The sequence below is a fragment of the Colobus angolensis genome, unplaced genomic scaffold (genome assembly GCF_000951035.1).
Source record: "Colobus angolensis palliatus isolate OR3802 unplaced genomic scaffold, Cang.pa_1.0 Scaffold359, whole genome shotgun sequence".
NCBI classification, from domain to species: Eukaryota; Metazoa; Chordata; class Mammalia; order Primates; family Cercopithecidae; genus Colobus; species Colobus angolensis.
Window position 1 is genome coordinate 1,985,333 of NW_012116921.1, and position 18,607 is coordinate 2,003,939.

Below are 18,607 nucleotides of genomic sequence, written 5' to 3' on the forward strand. Positions count from 1 at the left end.
AAAAAAAAAAAAAGAAAATGTGACACTTATACACCATGGAATACTATGCAGCCATAAAAAAGGATGAGTTCGTGTCCTTTGTAGGGACATGGATGCAGCCGGAAACCATCATTCTCAGTAAACTATCGCAAGAACAGAAAACCAAACACCACATATTCTCACTCATAGGTGGACACTGAACAATGAGATCACTTGGACACAGGAAGGGGAACATCACACACTGGGGCCTATTGTGGGGAGGGGACTGTGGAGAGGAATAGCATTAGGAGATATATTCATTGTAAATGACGAGTTAATGGGTGCAGCACACCAACATGGCACATGTATACATATGTAACAAACCTGCACGTTGTGCACATGAACCCTAGAACTTAAATTAAAATAATAATAATAATAATAAATGTATGTCAAAACTCATTGCTGCCAACACTTACAAGATTATTATATGCGCTCACCTGGCTTAAACTGAATTCGAACACCAGCATCATTTTGTATTTTTTTGATCATCTCTCCGTTTCTTCCTATTACAATGCCAACAGCAAATCTTGGAATGGGGACCTTATATAAAAAAGACTAAGTATTAAGAAAACAAGGTTCTCAGGGTTTAAAGTAAAAAAAAGTATTTAAAAAAAAGCACCATTTCCTGAAAATCTGCCTCAAATCATAAAAGTACATATAATTTTATGTTTATAGCAAATAGGGTGACAAGATATAAAATACGTAATTCTGTATTCTAAAGTATAAAGGTGAAACAAAAGGATAACAATGTTAGAGCTATTGAACACAAAACAGAAAACACTACTATTTATGAATTAGCATACAACCATTTCTGAATGGGTATTTTTACTTACATCTATCCCTTCATTTCCTCCTATTCTTGACCCATACTCATTCCGAACTTCTCTGAAACCACCTTGATCACGAATTAACTCTAACACCATTTCCTTGGCTTGCTAAAGTAGAAAAAGTTAGCTAATTTAGAAAGCATGTCTCAAAACATTTTAATTATTCATGCATATTTTGCCCAAACCCATTCAACCCAAACTCTTTCTTTATAAAGTATAAAGTTAAGTTTACTTGAACTTTATATGGGTCTCCTGTAATTCTAAGGGGTTTGTCAGCACCAGTGTTTTGCGGCCCGTCTTGAATCATAACCATTTTAACGCCAGCCCGTTCCTGTTATAATCATAGAAATAATACATATTAACAAAAGGCAGCGGACAAAAATGGGCATCAAAACAGACCAAAAGTAGCCATTTCACAAACATAACAATACCTGAAGCTGTTTAATAGTTTCTCCCCCCTTTCCAATGACTAATCCTGCCTTGCTAGCAGGAATCATGATTTCTTGAACTGCATTTCCCGGTCCATCGCCATGATGGAAGCCAGGAGCTGGTCTTCCTTTTTCAACAATCTGGTCCAGTAACCGTTTTGCTGACCTGTTAACAAATTAATATTTAAACATTAAGTTGTAGCATACCCAAGCTTATTCAAATAGAGAAATATAAAACAATGTAACCAAGTACTCCTCCTACCCAATTCAGGATTAGGTGTCTTAATGCTAACTTTAACAATGTTTTTACTTTTAACTGAAAGAAAATGCCATCAAGGGTCAAAGATTGAGATTATGCAATAAATTTTCCAGATACACAATTTTTATTTTTAAGAATAGTCCAAAATTTCCAAGAAAGACTCTAATGCTAAAGTTATCTCAGAATTAAACTGATTCTTCCAAGAACTAAATGATTTATTTATTTACATTTTTAAACTACCATTTTGCTTACTCATATGCTACAATTATTCATTCAACAAATACTTAGATATCAACCATGTGCAAGTGCTATTTTAGGTAATGGGGTAATAACACTCAAAGAGACAGGGTTCCTGCTGGAGGGGCTTCATTTCATTAAAATAAGTAAAAATAACATGTCAAATGAGTAACACATTATTTGGAAAGTGCTATAAAGAAAATCAGGCTGGGGGCAGTGGCTCACGCCTATAATCCCAGAACTTTGGGAGGCTGAGGCGGGTGGATCACAAGGTCAAGAGATTGAGACCATCCTGGTCAACATGGTGAAACCCTGTCTCTACTAAAAAAATACAAAAATTAGCTGGGTGTGGTGGCATGCACCTGTAGTCCCAGCTACTTGGGAGGCTGAGGCAGGAGAATCCTTTGAACTCGGTAGGCGGAGGTTGCAGTGAGCCGAGACCGTGGCCCGGCACTCCAGCCTGGCAACAGAGTGAGACTTCGTCTCAAAAAAAAGAAAAGAAAAAATCTAGTAAAGAGAGGGAACTAGTAATACAGAAGAAAGTACAACTGCAGGCTGAACCTTCAATAGGAAGAAAGGGCTGGCTTTAGGCACATGAACACAAAGAAAAGCAATTACCTGAGTACTATGTGAACAGAGAAAAAACCTGAAGGCTGGTAGGTTTAGTGGTAGGGGAAAAGAAAAGCTTCTTATCATTTGTTTCCATTTTCTCAGTGTATAAGCTTAAGTGGGAGAGAGGTGGGGTTAGATGCTGAAGATTTGGAGATGGGAAAATATAGTATTAAAGAGCCTTGGAGAGGAATGGAAAAGTGAATGGAACTAGGGAAATGCAGGCAACACAACAGTTCATTTGAGCTTAATGTCTATGAGGTTTTAGGTGTCACCAGTCAACATTACTGCGTATTCTTCTCCAGGCTACACTTCGCTTTACAAGTAGAGATTGGAGTAGATATGAAGTTGTTTTAACCATTTTGTGTTTAATGATTCAGATGATGAACCCTAATTGAGAAAGGCATGAGGCATAAACTTCAAAGGAGTCAGAGGACTTGGGAGGTAAGGAGGCAACGAAACAGTAGCGTAAAATAAAGCAGTAAGAAAGAGCAGAGAGAAAATTCAAAGAGTTCTCCTGTTGTTACTTTAAGTCGATTTTTAAGATTTTCAAACTTACTGGACAGATTCAGGTGTTCCAGTTAACATACAGGACCTTTCTGGAAGGCCACCACTGTCTACAATTTAAAACAAAAACAGAACTTCAGGTCAAAAGATTAAAGGTAGCATTATTAGTACTAGAAACCTAAAAGAAAAAAATTTCTAGTCACTCTGAAAATACCAAGAGAATGTAACATTACCAGGAGCTATCTGTATTTTGCATCCAGATTCCTGTTGTATGCGTGAGATCTGTTCACCTCCTCTGCCAATTACTAGTTAGGAAAAAAAAAAGTTTTTTTGGTTGAAAGATTCTAAAGTATGTTTTGATCATGTTTTCAAAACTTTAAAAATCAAGTTACTTACTAAATCCAACCATTCCATCTGGAACTTTGTATTCTTCTGTCATTACAGATCTGCTAAAAAGTAACAAGAAAGTACCATTTTTTCCTTCAATGAAAGATACTTTGTTTACAAATAAAAGATAATCTATTAATAAAAATGGAAGTCTGATGTCTCCCAATGGCTTAAACTAAGGTTCTATGCTCAGACTCATGTCAAAAAATATGGTCTTATTACTTGAGTAGTTAAATTAAGAATTTTAAGATGATACATCAAGTGAAGAAGGGATGATCAATGGAACAGTCTGAAGGCATGAACTGTAAAGGAGTTGGAGTGGAGTTTAGAGCATGTCATCTTAACAGTTACTCTAATTCACCCCTGTTCTTCTAAACTGTGGCTAATTTCATCTATCTCTCCAAATCACAAATTTTTCTCACTCAAAAGAAAAATCATCACTTTATGGTACCTTCCCAAGGAAAGTGATATGAACTAGGTACACCAAAAAATACACAGACACATATTCAATATACACCAATGTGGTTGTGTTTTTACATGCAGCTCAATCAAAACTTGCAGAGTACGTTTTGAAGTTTGTGACTATACCTTTGCTGCTGATGCATCGGTGGTAACTGTGTTCCAAAAGCTATCAAAAAATTAAATAAAAATAAAACGAAAATTCAAAATTTAAAGTTACTTATGTATTTAATAACAAAATCACATCAAATATTCAAAAATCTTTCCCTAATGCACAGACAACACCTTGAAGAGAGTCAAATTTTATACAGAATATTTATATTGGCACTGACAGGGGCAAGAGAGCCAATGAAAGGGAAGACATTGTATTAGCAACGGCACACAGCAAAATAATTTCCTTTTTCAAGTTGTACAAGCATAGATCAAGAATTGGAGCTGTTAAATATGTAAAATAATTCGGCAACCAATCCTTACATATACCTGGCCACAATTAATGGGACCGATTGTAAAACAGGAGAAAAAGGTACATATTTATAAAGAAATTCAGGCTAGCTGATCCAAAATACTCATAAACCAATTAACTTCAAAGATACCCGATAATATGAACAAAATCTTAATACAGCTTTTGACCCAGTTTAAAAGGAATACTTACAGTCATTTTGAGGGGCAACTTTCTTAGCATCTGGTTGATCTGCAAAATTAAGTGTCTTTTAATTTTTTGCCAATTAAGTACAAAGCTTCTCCCCTCCCAAACAAGAATAAATAACAATATAAATATTTATTGAAATATCTGAAGGTATGGTTTATCATTTGAACCAAAACTGCCAAAATTCAACCCAAACTCAGTAATCTAAAAAAGAAACTATACTTCATTCTCTTCACATTCAAAAGATGCACAGACATTAAAATAGTTATCTGATTCTTAACAAATCACTGACCTTAACGTATGTTAAGCACATTAGAATGATACAAGACAAAGTACTTTAGGTCCATTACTAGCAAAATATCACATGCTAAAGGCTAATGATGCTTCCACCTCAGGAACTGAAGACTAGGGGGAAAAAAGCGTACCAAACTACAAAAATCTGACATATTAAGAGTTGAGTGTATCTGACAGTGACCACAAAGCTATGCCCCAAAAAATTTTAAAAAACCCCCCCCACAACATTACAAGGCAATCTCAACTTAAACTGTTTTATTATTTATAAACAAACATTTCAGTGCATAAAACTTTAGCAAAAAAAAAAAAAATCTCAAAGCAACTACATGACTACCTTCATCTAAATCCATTACACAGATGAATACAATGCATACCTTGGAACAGACAACCTATAGCTCAAAGTACTACATTCTCCTCCCCCCTTCAAACTTAAATGATTAACCATCAGAATGTTCTGCAGCAAAAATTCAGACACATAATCCAAGAAATATTTGTGTCCATTTAAGAATCCACTCGTTTATTTCACGTTTACATACTGAACACAGGTAATAAATAAAAATTCCTGCCTTTAAAAGGAGAGGGCATTCCCTCCCAGTGTGTTGTACTGCTCGGACTTGTCCAAGAGCCATCTACACATAAAATAAAAAGAATACATTACATACAACATCTGAAGCATCATTAGCTCATTTTTTTTTTGTATATTAAAAACCTCACTATAAATATGAAAGACACTTAAATAAAAGGAAACCAAGTTCTCCTGGTCAAAAGCTACAAATACATTCTATAGCCTCAGTGAGAATCCTTCCTTTAAAAAAAAGGGTAAAAAGAAAATGTATCAAAACTCATACATCAAACCTAAAACAAAAAATACATGCAGACTTCTAAGTTCAGAAGCTTCAATGATTATGATTTTTAAAACTACAAAGCACTGTGAACCCACTGTTTTAATCCATAGGTTTTAGGCTAAACGTGAAACACAAAAGTACTAAAAGCAAAGAACATTTAAAAAAATGGTATAACCTGCAACACACTAGAGTAGCAAACAATATGAATTTCGACCTTTAAAGTGCAATTGCAAATAGAAAAATGACGAAAACACAGCATATTAAAATCCATTCACGTATGAGTAGAACCAGTGAAGTGTCTTCTAAGCAATTTATATATATATATTTTAATATTATTAACAAGACGTCTGTGCAAACTTTCAATCTGGCACAATCCTAAAAGAGGGAAAATAAACTGTTTTCTAGTAAGACAAAACTTTCTAGTTGACTCAAATTTTACTTACCTTGTCTAGGTCTCTTCCCCCCTCTTTAGGCCAATATACACCTTACAATTTTAACAACCTTATAATAAAAGTAATATCTCAATAGAATAACAAAAAAATACTGAGAACCACTTCAACTAAATACTCTGAAAAACAATTTAAAATACGTATGAGTATAACTTACCTCCATCTTCTAAAGGTCTTTTTTGTCCCCCATAACCATAGTCATTTGAATTCAGTGATGTCCCAGCATCACCTCCAATTTTTGCTGCAATCTAAAAAAAATCCAGAAAAATACCATCACAAACTATTATATACTATTCATTACTAAATTCCCATTTACTTCTAATACATGTATATATGAAATATTTAGTATCACATAAGAAAATTTACTTGAAAAATTAAAATTATAGTTCAATTTATTGCTAAAATTAATACTTCAGGCAGTTAACATAATAATCTTGAGATTATTAAGCTTCTAATACATCCCTATAAGAAGCAACAAAGAAGTAATCAACTAGGAATCCGTAAGACAGACCAAACGGATTTAAAGAAAATCTGGATCCTATCTGGCTCTCTCTCATGACACTTCAAAAGATGTGTGTAAACAGAGAATATGAACACTTTGTGGGACCCAAAGGCTATGCTATCTAGTAAGGTAGCCACTAGTCCATATGTGGTTACCGAGTACTCGAAATGTGACTAGTCTGAAACGACACTTGTTCTAAGTGTAAAATTACTCACTGAATATTGAAAACCTGGAATATAAATCATCTTAATTTTTTTTTAAGCACATGCAAAAGGGGTAATATTTTGGATATGCTGAGTTAAACAAAACGTGGCTCACATTGTACTTCTACTGGACAATGTTGTTCTAAGGATATATGCAGGAGTCCCGGGAGCTCAAGTCTTAAAAAACCTCAGCTGTGAAACCATAATTCTCTTAGAATATTTTTAACTTTCAGAGTAGGGCAAATAATTTCTTGCACCTGACTGAACAAATTTAAGAAATACCCAGCTTTGCTGGCATGGTGGCTCATGCCTGTAATCTTAGTACTTTGGGAGGTAGAGGTGGGTAGACTGCTTGAGCTCAGGAGTTCGAGAGCAGCCTGGGCAACATGATGAAACCCTATTTCTACTATATACAAAAATTAGCCAGGTGTTGTGGTGCATGCCCATAGTCCCAGCTACTCGGGAGGCTGAGGCAAGAGAATCACTTGAACCCAGGAGCTGGAGGTTGCAGTGTACTGATATCATGCCAATGCACTGTAGCTTGGGTAACAGAGCAAGACTGTTAAAAAAAAAAAAAAAGAAAGAAAGAAAAACAACAACAACAACCTGGCTTCAAGTTACAAGTAGGGTACAATCAGTAGATGTTTACTGAATTTTTCTGTAAAAAGAGAACTGAAGTAGTTCCCATTTCCATGGGGAATCATGGAGTGGTTCTGCCACATTGATGAGTGGTCAGCAATAGGCCAAGCTCCACACTGCAATGCTGTACATTCATTATTGAAAATGTGTGGTGGGCTCATGAGAATTTATTAGATAATTCTTCAAATTTGAGTATACTTGAAACCTTCCATGAAAAAATATTAAAGAAAACCTAACTTTTGGTGACTGGGATTCCCCAAAGAGATCCCAATATGGATAACTGCTTCAAGTTTTGATTATCATCAGACAACTGGAGAGGGTAAAGTTATAGTTAAGTGCTTAAGTCATAAATTCAACATGGATCGCTTAAGTCTAATTATGTATCAGTTCCCATACACCAACTGTATTTCCTAGTACTCCTAGATTTCCCTTTTCCTCATCTAAAAATGCAAACACCCACCGCAAAGAATATTAGGATCAAGTACTAGATTGCTCGATTAAAAAAAGGTACACTCTCAGCCAGAAACTGTGGCTCACGCCCGTAATCCCAGCATTTTGGGAGGCCGAGGCAGGCAGATCACCTGAGGTCAAGAGTTCGAGACCAGCCTGACCAACATGGAGAAACACAGTCTCTACTAAAAACACACAAAAAATGGCTGAGCGTGGTGACACATGCCTCGCAGCTACTCAGGAGGCTCAGGCGGGAGAACTGTTTGAACCCAAGGGGAGGTTGCAGTGAGCCAAGAACACGTCACTGCACTCCAGCCTCGGCAACGGCATGAGACACTGTCTCAAAAAAAAAAAAAAGGTAAACTCTAGCTTTGGTCAATCTAACCTTCTTTAACCATCTTTCGCTTTATCAATTACAAACCTGTTTTTGTTTCTGGGTGTCTAATTTAAATCTTCTTTTCCTAGTAATGCCTGAAAACACTGCTTTTCCACCCTTAGGTCTTAAAGCACTTAGCATTCGAATTGTTCCTCAGGAAAGTAAACACACTGCTGGGCACTGACAGACACTAATAGTAGAAGGAAAGTATTTCAGATCAGAGAAAATGGTGCTACCAAGAATAAGAAACGGTTTAGCCTATGAACACCTTCTGCAGTTAGCTTTTATAAATACTCTATGAGTTTGCAAAGTAGCACCCCTTGAACTCCAAGAAACTTCTATACAGAGAAAAGACATTTATACAACTGAACAGTTCATAAACTAACCAAATGAAAATAAAAGTTGAGGCTGGGTGCTGTTGCTCATGCCTGTAATCCCAGCACTTTGGGAGGCTGAGGTGGGTGGATCACCTGACATCTGGAGTTCGAGACCAGCCTGACCAACATGGTAAAACCCCATCTCTACTAAAAATACAAAAAAAAACTTAGCTGGGCATGGTGGCGCGTGCCTGTTAATTCCAGCTACTCTGGAGGCTGAGGCAGGAGAATCACCTGAACCTCGGAGGTGGAGGTCGCAGTGAGCCGAGATCCCGCCACTACACTCCAGCCTGGGTGACAGAGCGAGACTTCATCTCAAAAAAGAAAAAAAAAAAAGAAAATGAAAGTTGACAGTTTACTCTAAAGAACGAGTAACACCATTTCAAAAATTGAGAACTGTTACAAAGACATTAGAGAAAAGCTTTTAATAAAAATACCAATAAAGGAGCCTGGCTCAGTGGCACCTGCAGTCCCAGTTACTTCAGAAGCTGAGATGGGAGACCTGGTTGAGGCCAGGAGTTCAACGTTAATACAGTAAGACCCCATCTCTTTAAAAAAAAAATTGAAAAAACAAAATGAACTATAGATTTGATCAATTTTCTAAGATCAACAGAAAATATACAATTCCTAGGTGACTACAAGGATAATTAATTTAAGAAAAATAATTCCTAAAAACCAACCTCCAACTATATTGAACTCCTTTTTCAGAGTACTGGAACATGTTCAATTTTTATTAGACATTTATCAAGTATGGGAAACTTTTTACTTTACTTATTATTATATTTTTTGAGATGGAGTCTCACAATGTTGCCCAGGCTGGAATGTAGTGGCATGATCTGGGCTCACTGCAATGTCCGTACCCCAAGTTCAAGTGATTCTCCCGCCTCAGTCTCCCGAGTAGCTGGGACTACAGGTGCCCGCCACCATGCCTGACTAATTTTTGTATTTTTAGTAAAGACAGGCCAGGCTGGTCTTGAATTCCTGACCTCAAGAATCTCAGCCTCCCAAAGTGCTGAGATTATAGGCGTGAGCCACGGTGCCTGGCTACTTTATTTCAGTTTTACAAAAATAATTCAAGTTTTCCATCTGGACCATAATTGACTACTTGAACGAGTAAGTTATTTTTCCTGTTTTCACTGTTTTAGCATTTCTCACCTCTACTGAGGAAGCCAAGACGTGAGAAATCCAAGAATTTGGGAGTTGAAAAGAAACTTAAGACACAGCATCTTCAGTTTTTGCTCTCCACGGTTTCAGTTACCTACGGTATAGTACAATCAGATATTCTGGGGTAGGGGAGGATCCCCTTACTCATATAACTTATTACAGCATATTGGTTTTTTAAAAATTTGCCCTTCTTGTCAGTAATACAGTGTATTGTTGTAATTGTTCTATTTCATTTTTTAAATTAAATTAAATTTTGAGACAGGGTCAGGCTGTTGCCCAAGGCTGTAGTGCATTGGCATGATCATGGCTCACTTATGCAACTACGTAAAGGACCCAACGTTGTCAACATTGTAAACTTGACCTCCCAAGTTCAAGCACTCCTCCCACCTCAGCCTCCTGGGTAGCTGGTACTACATGCATGCACCACCATGTCTGGCTAATTTTTTGGTATTTTTTTATAGAAACAAGGTTTCACCATGTTGCCTAGGGTGGTCTCGGACTCCTGGGTTCAAGCAAGCTTCCTGACTGAGCTTCTCAAAACACTAGGATTACAGACATGAGCCACCTTGGCTGGCTGATTTCTTTTTCAAGACAACGTCATAGTTAAAGTTAAGTGTTAAGATTACAGGCGTGAACCACTATGCCCAGTCTTTTTCTAATTTATTATTATTGTTAATACTATGTTTAATTTAGAATTTAAACTTTATAGATACATACGTATAGGAAAAAATATTACCGTGTATATATCGGATTCAATACTATCTGTGGTTTCAGATATTCACTGAGGTTCTTGGAATGTATCCTCCGAGGTTAAGAACAGACTACTGTAGTTTACTTAATTAATTTCTGAGGATCAGAAAATCTCTAAAATCAGGCTGGGTGCAGTGGCTCACGCCTGTAATCCCAGCACTTTGGGAGGTCGAGGGGGGCAGATCACAAGGTCAGGAGATCGAGAAAATCTCTAAAATCAGGTAGTATGACCAACTATAGTCCCTCAGTGTCCCTGGGGGATTGGTTCCAGGAACCATGCAAATACCAAAATCCACAGATGCTCAAGTTCCTTACATAAAATGGTACAGTATCTGCATATAACCTACGCAAATCCTTTGGTATACTTAAAGCATCTCTAAATTACTTATAATACCTGATACAAGGTACATAGTTGTATAGTTTTCATTCGTATTACTTGTATTGTTGGACCGTTATTCCATTTTTCTAATATTTTTGATCCACAGTTGGCTGAATTTGCAGGTGCAGAGCCCACAGACACAGAGGTCTGACGCTTTAATTCATCAAAAATGTTTATTGATTTATTTCAGTAAATGCTGAGTACCTACTACAGGCAAGGTCCTGATGGAGTTAGTAGTTCCCACATACCAGACATGTGAAGAAACATACACACTAGAAATATTACCATACCGTAATTTGCTTATCAGTCAAGCCTTGCTAAACTGTCACAAAATGATTTTAAAAAAGAATCATGCTCAAATGTTAGTTTTCACTGAACAGACAGACAGATGGTAATAAAAACAAAAACAGCTCTAGTCTATATTTTCATTTCATTCAAACAACATTATGCAGCCTGAATCACTTTTATAATTGTCAGAGAAGAGACTGCAAGAAGGATCGAATACATAATGACTAATTTCATAGTTGTCTAGAGGGGAAGGGATGAGGGTTAACAGTTTTGCTTAGCTAATCATCTAGTCTGATTCATTTCTACCTTCATATAACCTCAAGGGAAAAAACGGTAGATAAATACATTTTAATTTTCCAATGTTCTAGAGACAGAAGTTGCTATGAGTACCCCTGCTAAGGACCCAATCAAACAATCCCAATCTCTGGAGTTACAGCTTGAAATACACAAAAATAAATTTCTTAAGTGCACAGGCTGGAAACCCTGAACGAAAGCAGCAACCTGGTGTCCCTGTGTTGAATTGAGCTCAGAATACTATAAAAATCTAAAACTTTCACATAAAAATAAGCTAGAAAAAAAAAAAAAAGGATTGGCAACTAAATGACCAGATGTCAACAACCAGCTAGAGTTAACATTACTGACATTACCAAGTAATGTTAACTCGTCCTGCTTTTCTGAATAACAACTATCCAGCTAAATATACCAATGGCATCCCCACTGGTACAGCCTTTGAAGCTCCTTGAGAGCAGGAAACTGTTCTTATATCTCTTCCTTCCAAAAACAAAACCAGCATAGTATTCTAGACAAAGAAAATAAACTTAGAGTTAGTTGAGGATTCTAGAAACGTAAGTCAATATTCTCTTAAATACACAAGGAGGAAGTAGTTCAGATATTAACCTAACTTCTGTCTAAGTACCCTTCTGTATATTCCACACATATTATCAGACTAACAGCTACAACTGACATTTAAAGACATCATCAAATGTAATGGGGTAATTCCAGTTAAAAGCTAAAGTTAGGAATCTCAGATTTAAGATCATTTTCATAAAGAGATCATTACAGTAAAGACATCAGGACAACTATCTATTAGCATGTAAGACAATAAATTTCAGTTTGATGACAATTTCTGTATTTTAAAAAGTAGAAAGAAATTATGGCTTAGCCTAATAATAAAAATCTATTTTTTTCTTTTTTGGAGACAGGGTCTCGCTCTATGCCCAGGCTGGAGTGCAGCAGCGTGATCTCCACTCACTGCTACCTCCACTTCCCAGGTTCAGGCGATTCTTGAGCCTCAGCCTCCCAAGTAGCTGGGACTACAGATACAGGCCACTAAGCCCGGCTACCTTTTGTATTTTTTGTAGAGATAGGGTTTCACCATGTTGGCCAGGCTGGTCTTAAACTCCGACTTCAAGTGATCTGTCTGCCTCAGCCTCCCAAAGTGCTGGGATTACAGGCGTGAGCCACCGAACCCGGCCCGAAATCCAATTTTTCATTAAAGCATTGCAACACAAAGTCTTCCAGTATCTGGATCCGCTTGTACCTTTCATTGCCTCGTTTCATGTCTTCCCACCACCATCTTCTAGTGACTTCAACTCTGGGTTCTTGTCATTCCCCCACGTCCCATACCTCTGCGCATGCTGCTTCTTTTCCCTACTGGCCAAACTCTCACTCATTCTATAATGCCTTGCTCAAATATCACTCCTTTACTTAGGAAGCTGGGCATCCCCTCCCAAGTTGTGTCCTGTACAAGGTGCCTGCCTCATAGTAGAAACTCTGTAAACACTTATAAAATGAGCGGATGAATTAAATATCCGTATTGTCTGCTCTCGTTAATCAATTAATCAGATAATCCTGTTCATCTGCATTTGGTCACGGAACTATATCATAGCTTCTTAATAGGAAACAATTCATGCATTTAAACAAAAAAAAAAAACAAGGCCAGGCTCACTGCTGTAATCGCAGCACTTTGGGAGGCCGAGGCAGGCGGATCACGAGCTCAGGAGTTCGAGACCAGCCTGGCCAGCATGGTGAAACCCTGTCTCTACTTAAAAAAAAAAATACAAAAAATTAGCCGGGAACGGTGGCGGGCGCGTGTAATCCAAGCCACTCGGGAGGCTGAGGCAGGAGAATTGCTTGAAGCTGGAGGCGGAGGTTGCAGTGGGACGAGATCGCGCCAAGCCACTGCAATCCAGCCTGGGCGATAGAGGAGATAGAGGGAGACTCCGTCTCAAACAAAACAAAACAAAACAAAACTCCAGTATCTACCTACAGTGTTTGATACTAAGTAATCCAATGTGCTGGTTCTGGTAAAATAAAATAGTTGGTTCCAATAAATACAATAGTTAAGTTTTACAAATCAATCTAATAAAACGCGCTAACAGTGTTTGTCATAGTTATACAAATGCTTGTTGCTAAACATGTTCAGAATTTCTTAACTTACGTGAAAAAACCGCAAAACTAATATTAATGATAACCTTTTGTTGACTACTCCTAATATTTCTGGTTATAAACAAGTGCAGGTACATGTTTATAATGTGTTCACATTAGACATGTTACAACGGATTTTATGAATTCTAATTTTGACTCAATGTTCCTTTAACTGTACCGGTAAAAAGTTAAGTGAACTCCTAATGCAATGAAAACACAGCACAACACTGGTTTCTAATTACCATTAGCTTAACACTAGTAAAAAATGTCCAGCACCTAGTACAATATGCATAGTGTCATAGAGAATAGAATTCTTTTGCTTACACGCAAATCCATACCAACACCATACATTTTGAAATTTTAAACATATTAGGGGACTATCTAAAAACCTAAAGTTCAAATTAAGAAATCTTCTATTTTCCTGGAATACTCGCACTATTTTAACAGCTTTCGTCTGGGAAAGTGGTGTCTTCAGGGCAAATGTACGCACTACGTAATACAAAGAGGTCTGGTCAGTTTACGACTCTTAACAGAGAGGCAGATTCAAATTGAAACCTCTGGTATAATGAGCCTGAGGCCATTTTGAGAAATAAGGGGGGACTGACTGTTAGAACAGACTGACGCGTAAATCCCGCCCAGAAAAAGACTGCTTTCAAGTCCCTTCCTTGTAGAGGTGTGAAGGTGAAAGGTACCCAAAGCAGTTTTAATTGCGACAGGGAACGGAAATGAGCTGTAAAGGCTACTTTAACGACAAATCCCTTCCCTTGCTATGGCTCCAGGAGACCGACCCTAGTTCTTTCCCAAACTGATTACCAGAACCTTCCATTAAATTGTGCGAAACTACCTGCGCTTTATCCCCTGGAAGAGGCTCTTCATCTCGGGGCAAAGGGGAGGCTAAGCTAGCTCGCTGGCGACACACGAGTGCCGCAGAAGCGGGAGAAAGACTTCAGGCCTTCTTTGCGTAGCACGCGTCGGGGTTCTAAGTGGATTACACACCAAAAACACAAAACTGAGTTCTGGTCTCTAACCTTTATTACCAACAAGGGGAAACGTGTCTCTTCACATTTCAGCCCGGAAGGACACCTCTTTCCTCTTCCTCATGCGCTAAAGAGTAGCGGCCTACTCAGTCAGCGGCCAATTACCGTGAGCTTTCGGGATTCCGCCGCGCGGTCCACACTTACCTGCCGGGCTCTCTGCAGTGCATCTTTGAAAGCGTCGTTAACTCCTCCACCACCACCGCCGCCACCACCGCCACTAGCTGAGCCAGAAGAGGGTGGAGGCACTGTTGAATAGTCTGCCATGGTTACACTACGCTAGCCGCTGCCGCTCGTTCAGAGACTTCCTCTCAGCTAACAGCTAAGAAAGAAAGAAAATGGCGGCCGTCGAAGCTGTATCACATTCTTGCGCGACCATCGTGCCGTAAAGGGGTGGAGACTGAAGGAACGAAATCTCGCGATGTTTCCGAGGCAACGCGCTAGTGTGGGGCTAAGGCTGAAAAAGAACGACAGAAACAGAGACGTCGCGAGAATTAAGTTTAAGATTTCGCGAGAATAGGGTTTCTTTTGGCGCCTCCTCTCCGCGCGTTCTTGCGGTGAGGCTGGGTAATTGTTCCTGCAGGGTGGTGGGTGACAGTGGCCATTTGACAGCGAGTGGGATTGGGTGGTGGGAATCCTGAAGAAAAGGTTGTTTCTTACCGGTCGCTGCCTCAGGGAGGTAGTGCGGTAGAATTTTCCGCCATGGGTCATTCTCGGTGTCCGCGGGGAAGGGCGTGACAACGACGGGCGTGACGGCGACGCAACAGTGTCTCGAGAGCGCTGCCGCCCGGAGGGCGCCTGGAGAAGCGCGTCCGAGACGCCGCGCGGTGATGCTCCCGAAAACGTCTACCCGGCCTAGCGGGAACCCAGCATGATTTTCAGGGTAGTAAAGTGTCCCTGTATTTTACTGCCAGGCTGTCAGATTTTTGAGTTTTATCACGAGGGGGGTGTTGAATTCAGGCTGGAAGCCTGTTAGTTCTTGACCATATTTTAAGTTTTTGTTTAAAATAATGTAGATGAGGCTCTAAAAATATGGCTGCCTTTTCTTTATCCAAAAACATGATTGTTTCTAAAGTTCAGTGTTAGCCAGATTTAGTAACCTAGTATTTGTACGTGTCCATGGCCATTTTTGTTAAGGTTGTTTGTTTGTTTTTGTTTTTGTTTTTTTTGAGACGGAGTCTCGCTCTGTTGCCTAGGCTGGAGTGCAGTGGCGCGGACTCGGCTCACTGCAGCCTCTGCCTCCTGGGTTCAAGCGATTTTCCTACTTCAGCCTCCCGAGTACCTGGGACTACAGGCGCCCGCTACCACATCCGGCTAATTTTTTGTGTTTTTAGTAGAGACGCGGTTTCACCGTGTTAGCCAGGATGGTCTCGATCTCCTGACCTCTTGATCCACGCGCCTCAGCCTCCCAAAGTGCTAGGATTACAGGCGTGAGCCACTGCGCCCGGCCTATTAAGGTCTTTTAAGTTAAGAACAGCATTGTTTCTTGGCCAAAATAGATTTTGTAGCTTCTTAGGCGTAGTTTCTCCCACCCCAGCCTGTGGGTACTCAAATGTAAGGTAAACTTCTGAATTGTCATCACAGGACTAGGTATATGTGTGTGTGTGTGTGTGTAAATTGGTATTTTATGTTACGTACTTAAGTTACCAAGTAATTTCAGACATTTCTTCAGACTTTCTCCAACATATCGTGGCATGTAGTTCACTGTGTTAATAGTAGTAAGTTCCAGGAATCGTTAAGATACTTACTATTGAGTATGTCACAGTGACTATTTTTCCAAAATTATTTCTATTTAAATAACAAAGAATGAGGTAAAATGAACTTTCTCAACTTTGTGGCATTCGTGACATTATTTGGTTAGATCTAAAAAAAATTCTTTTTCAGCAGCTCTTAAGAGTAATTGTGAGAAATATATGCTGCATTCTTTCTGAAAACCTAAAAGTAATGTGTTCATTTGCTCAAGCACCAAAATAGCAGTTAATATGCATGTAGATACAGGTGAGCCATCATTTCCCTTTAATCAGCTTTTAATGCAGTCGTATTCATTTATATCTCTGATGATCTTTTTCAGTGTTCATGGCCATCCCTATAAATTTTGGTGGGATTTCCTTTTGAAAAATCAGTGCACATGTGGGACTACAGATCTAATCATAATATATAGAAAAACAGTAAAAGCAGTGTTGGGTGTGTGGCTAGGTAGAAATTTTCCAGTTGTATTTTGAGAATGCCTTGATTTTTTCATATTTTATTAATTAGGCAATACAATCAGACCTTTGGATCAATGTAATTTACCACAGTGCTGTAATTTACCCTCAAAACAAATTTATGTATATCGCAATTTATTTTAGTTATCATTGAATATTGAAAAATATGTAAGGACCTCAATTTTTTTTTTTTTAATGCTTGCTCCGTTGCCCAGGCTGGAGTGCAGTGGTGCGATCTTGGCTCACTGAAACCTCAGCCCCCTCAGGTTCAAGAGATTCTCGCACCTCAGCCTCTGGAGTAGCTGGGATTACAGGTGTGCACCACCATGCCCGACTAATTTTTTTTTGAGACAGAGTTCGCCCTGTTTCCCAGACTGGAGTGCAGTGGCATGATCTTGGCTCACTGTAACCTCCACCTCCTGGCTTCAAGCAGTTCTTCTGTGTCAGCCTCCCAAGTAGCTGGGATGACAGGCACCCACCACCACGCCCAGCTAATTTTTGTATTTTTAGTGGAGACAGTGTTTCACCGTGTTGGCCAGGCTGGTCTTGAACTCCTGACCTTGTGATCCATCTTTGGCCTCCCAAAGTGCTGGGATTACAGGCATGAGCCACCGCGCCCGGCCAGAATAAAATTCTTGATAGCTTAATCTTTTGAAAAAATTAATGCTTGAGATAAAGGTTCTTTGTGAAAATATAAATAAACTCTGCTTTTTAGGACCTCTTCAGTGAAGCTGGGAGGAATATTTGGGGGGTTGCTAAGGTGTCATTCCAAACTTTTTCAGTGTTCTTCAAATCTAATAAAACAACAAACATCTTTACTGTATTATACAAAAGGACTCTTTGAATATTAATGGAGTATTTGTTTGGTTACTCCACACATTCATTGCCAGGATCTGTCCTTTGACTATGATCATGGCAGACATAACAGGGCATTATAGGATATATAGAAAATAGATTATTAATTTTTAGAGAAAAATTTGGAGCTCTCCACCTCTTCTTATAAGACATAACACTCCCAGCTTCCTATTACTTTAGGTAATAATGTTAGATTGAAAGTTTGGGACTCCTGAAAGCATCTAAATTAAATAATTGGCCTTATCATCCAGTTCTTAATTGAGTTTAGCTTATTCCATAGCATACATTATAATAACTTATAATAAAGCTGCTATATACAAATATGCAGTAATATACTTGTAATTTCCTGTAAATTGATCCTATACTTATTTCCCAGAGGTTTCCAAATCTGTGTCTGCACAACTACCTACAAAACTTTGGTTTTGCATGTTGCCTCAAAACCAAAATGTCTAAAATTCGCATATGTACTGTTCTTATTCTCCCTTTTTTTGTGATCAAAACATTTATTGTTTCTTTTCCTATTGGAGCATATATTTAGATAATCAGTTCTTCTATTACATGTATCTTTTTCATTAACCTTTAGCTAAATAAAAAAATTCAGATTAAAAATAGTCTTTTTTCATGAAACTTAACCTGACTAACCAATTGCAGTGACCTTTTATTTATTCAGTGGTTACCCACATCGGCTACAGGGAGCTTTTAAAAAATATGAAAGGTGGGCCGGGCATGGTGCCTCACACCTGTAATCCTAGCACTTTGGGAAGCCGAGGTGGGTGGATCACCTGAGGTCGGGAGTTCAAGACCAGCCTAGCCAACATGGTGAAACCCCGGCTCTACTAAAGATACATTAGTTTGGCATGGTGGCAGGTGCCTGCAATCCCAGCTGCTTGGGAGGCTGAGGCAGGAGAATTGCCTGAACCCGGGAGGCCGAGGTTGTAGTAAGCCGAGATCGCACCACTGCACTCCATCCTGGGTGACAGACCAAGATTCTGTC

At 38.8% G+C, this 18,607-nt stretch overlaps 2 protein-coding genes across 6 annotated transcripts in view; one reads left to right on the plus strand and one right to left on the minus strand.

The window, feature by feature from the left end:
- The window catches only part of FUBP1 (far upstream element (FUSE) binding protein 1), a 40,443-nt gene extending 25,420 nt beyond the window's left edge, over window positions 1–15,023 (minus strand). For 2 of the 5 annotated variants that reach the window (XM_011953171.1, XM_011953170.1), the window contains exons 1-11: window positions 14,702–15,023; window positions 6,123–6,213; window positions 4,384–4,422; window positions 3,861–3,900; window positions 3,282–3,334; window positions 3,119–3,190; window positions 2,938–2,995; window positions 1,277–1,439; window positions 1,078–1,176; window positions 852–953; window positions 456–558 (exon numbers count right to left, since the gene is read on the minus strand). In XM_011953171.1, coding sequence (XP_011808561.1) covers window positions 456–558; window positions 852–953; window positions 1,078–1,176; window positions 1,277–1,439; window positions 2,938–2,995; window positions 3,119–3,190; window positions 3,282–3,334; window positions 3,861–3,900; window positions 4,384–4,422; window positions 6,123–6,213; window positions 14,702–14,821 — 940 coding nt within the window. In that variant the 5' untranslated portion in view covers window positions 14,822–15,023. Of the gene's footprint in view, window positions 1–455; window positions 559–851; window positions 954–1,077; window positions 1,177–1,276; window positions 1,440–2,937; window positions 2,996–3,118; window positions 3,191–3,281; window positions 3,335–3,860; window positions 3,901–4,383; window positions 4,423–5,237; window positions 5,301–6,122; window positions 6,214–14,701 lie in introns of all 5 variants that reach the window. The other 3 variants (XM_011953169.1, XM_011953168.1, XR_001003019.1) reach the window with 3 other exon arrangements.
- Window positions 15,024–16,006: 983 nt separating this feature from the next.
- The window catches only part of DNAJB4 (DnaJ (Hsp40) homolog, subfamily B, member 4), a 37,799-nt gene continuing 35,198 nt past the window's right edge, over window positions 16,007–18,607 (plus strand). Inside the window, exon 1 of the mRNA XM_011953167.1 lies at window positions 16,007–16,144. The gene's annotated coding sequence lies outside the window, so the exon portion shown is untranslated. The remainder of the gene's footprint in view (window positions 16,145–18,607) is intronic.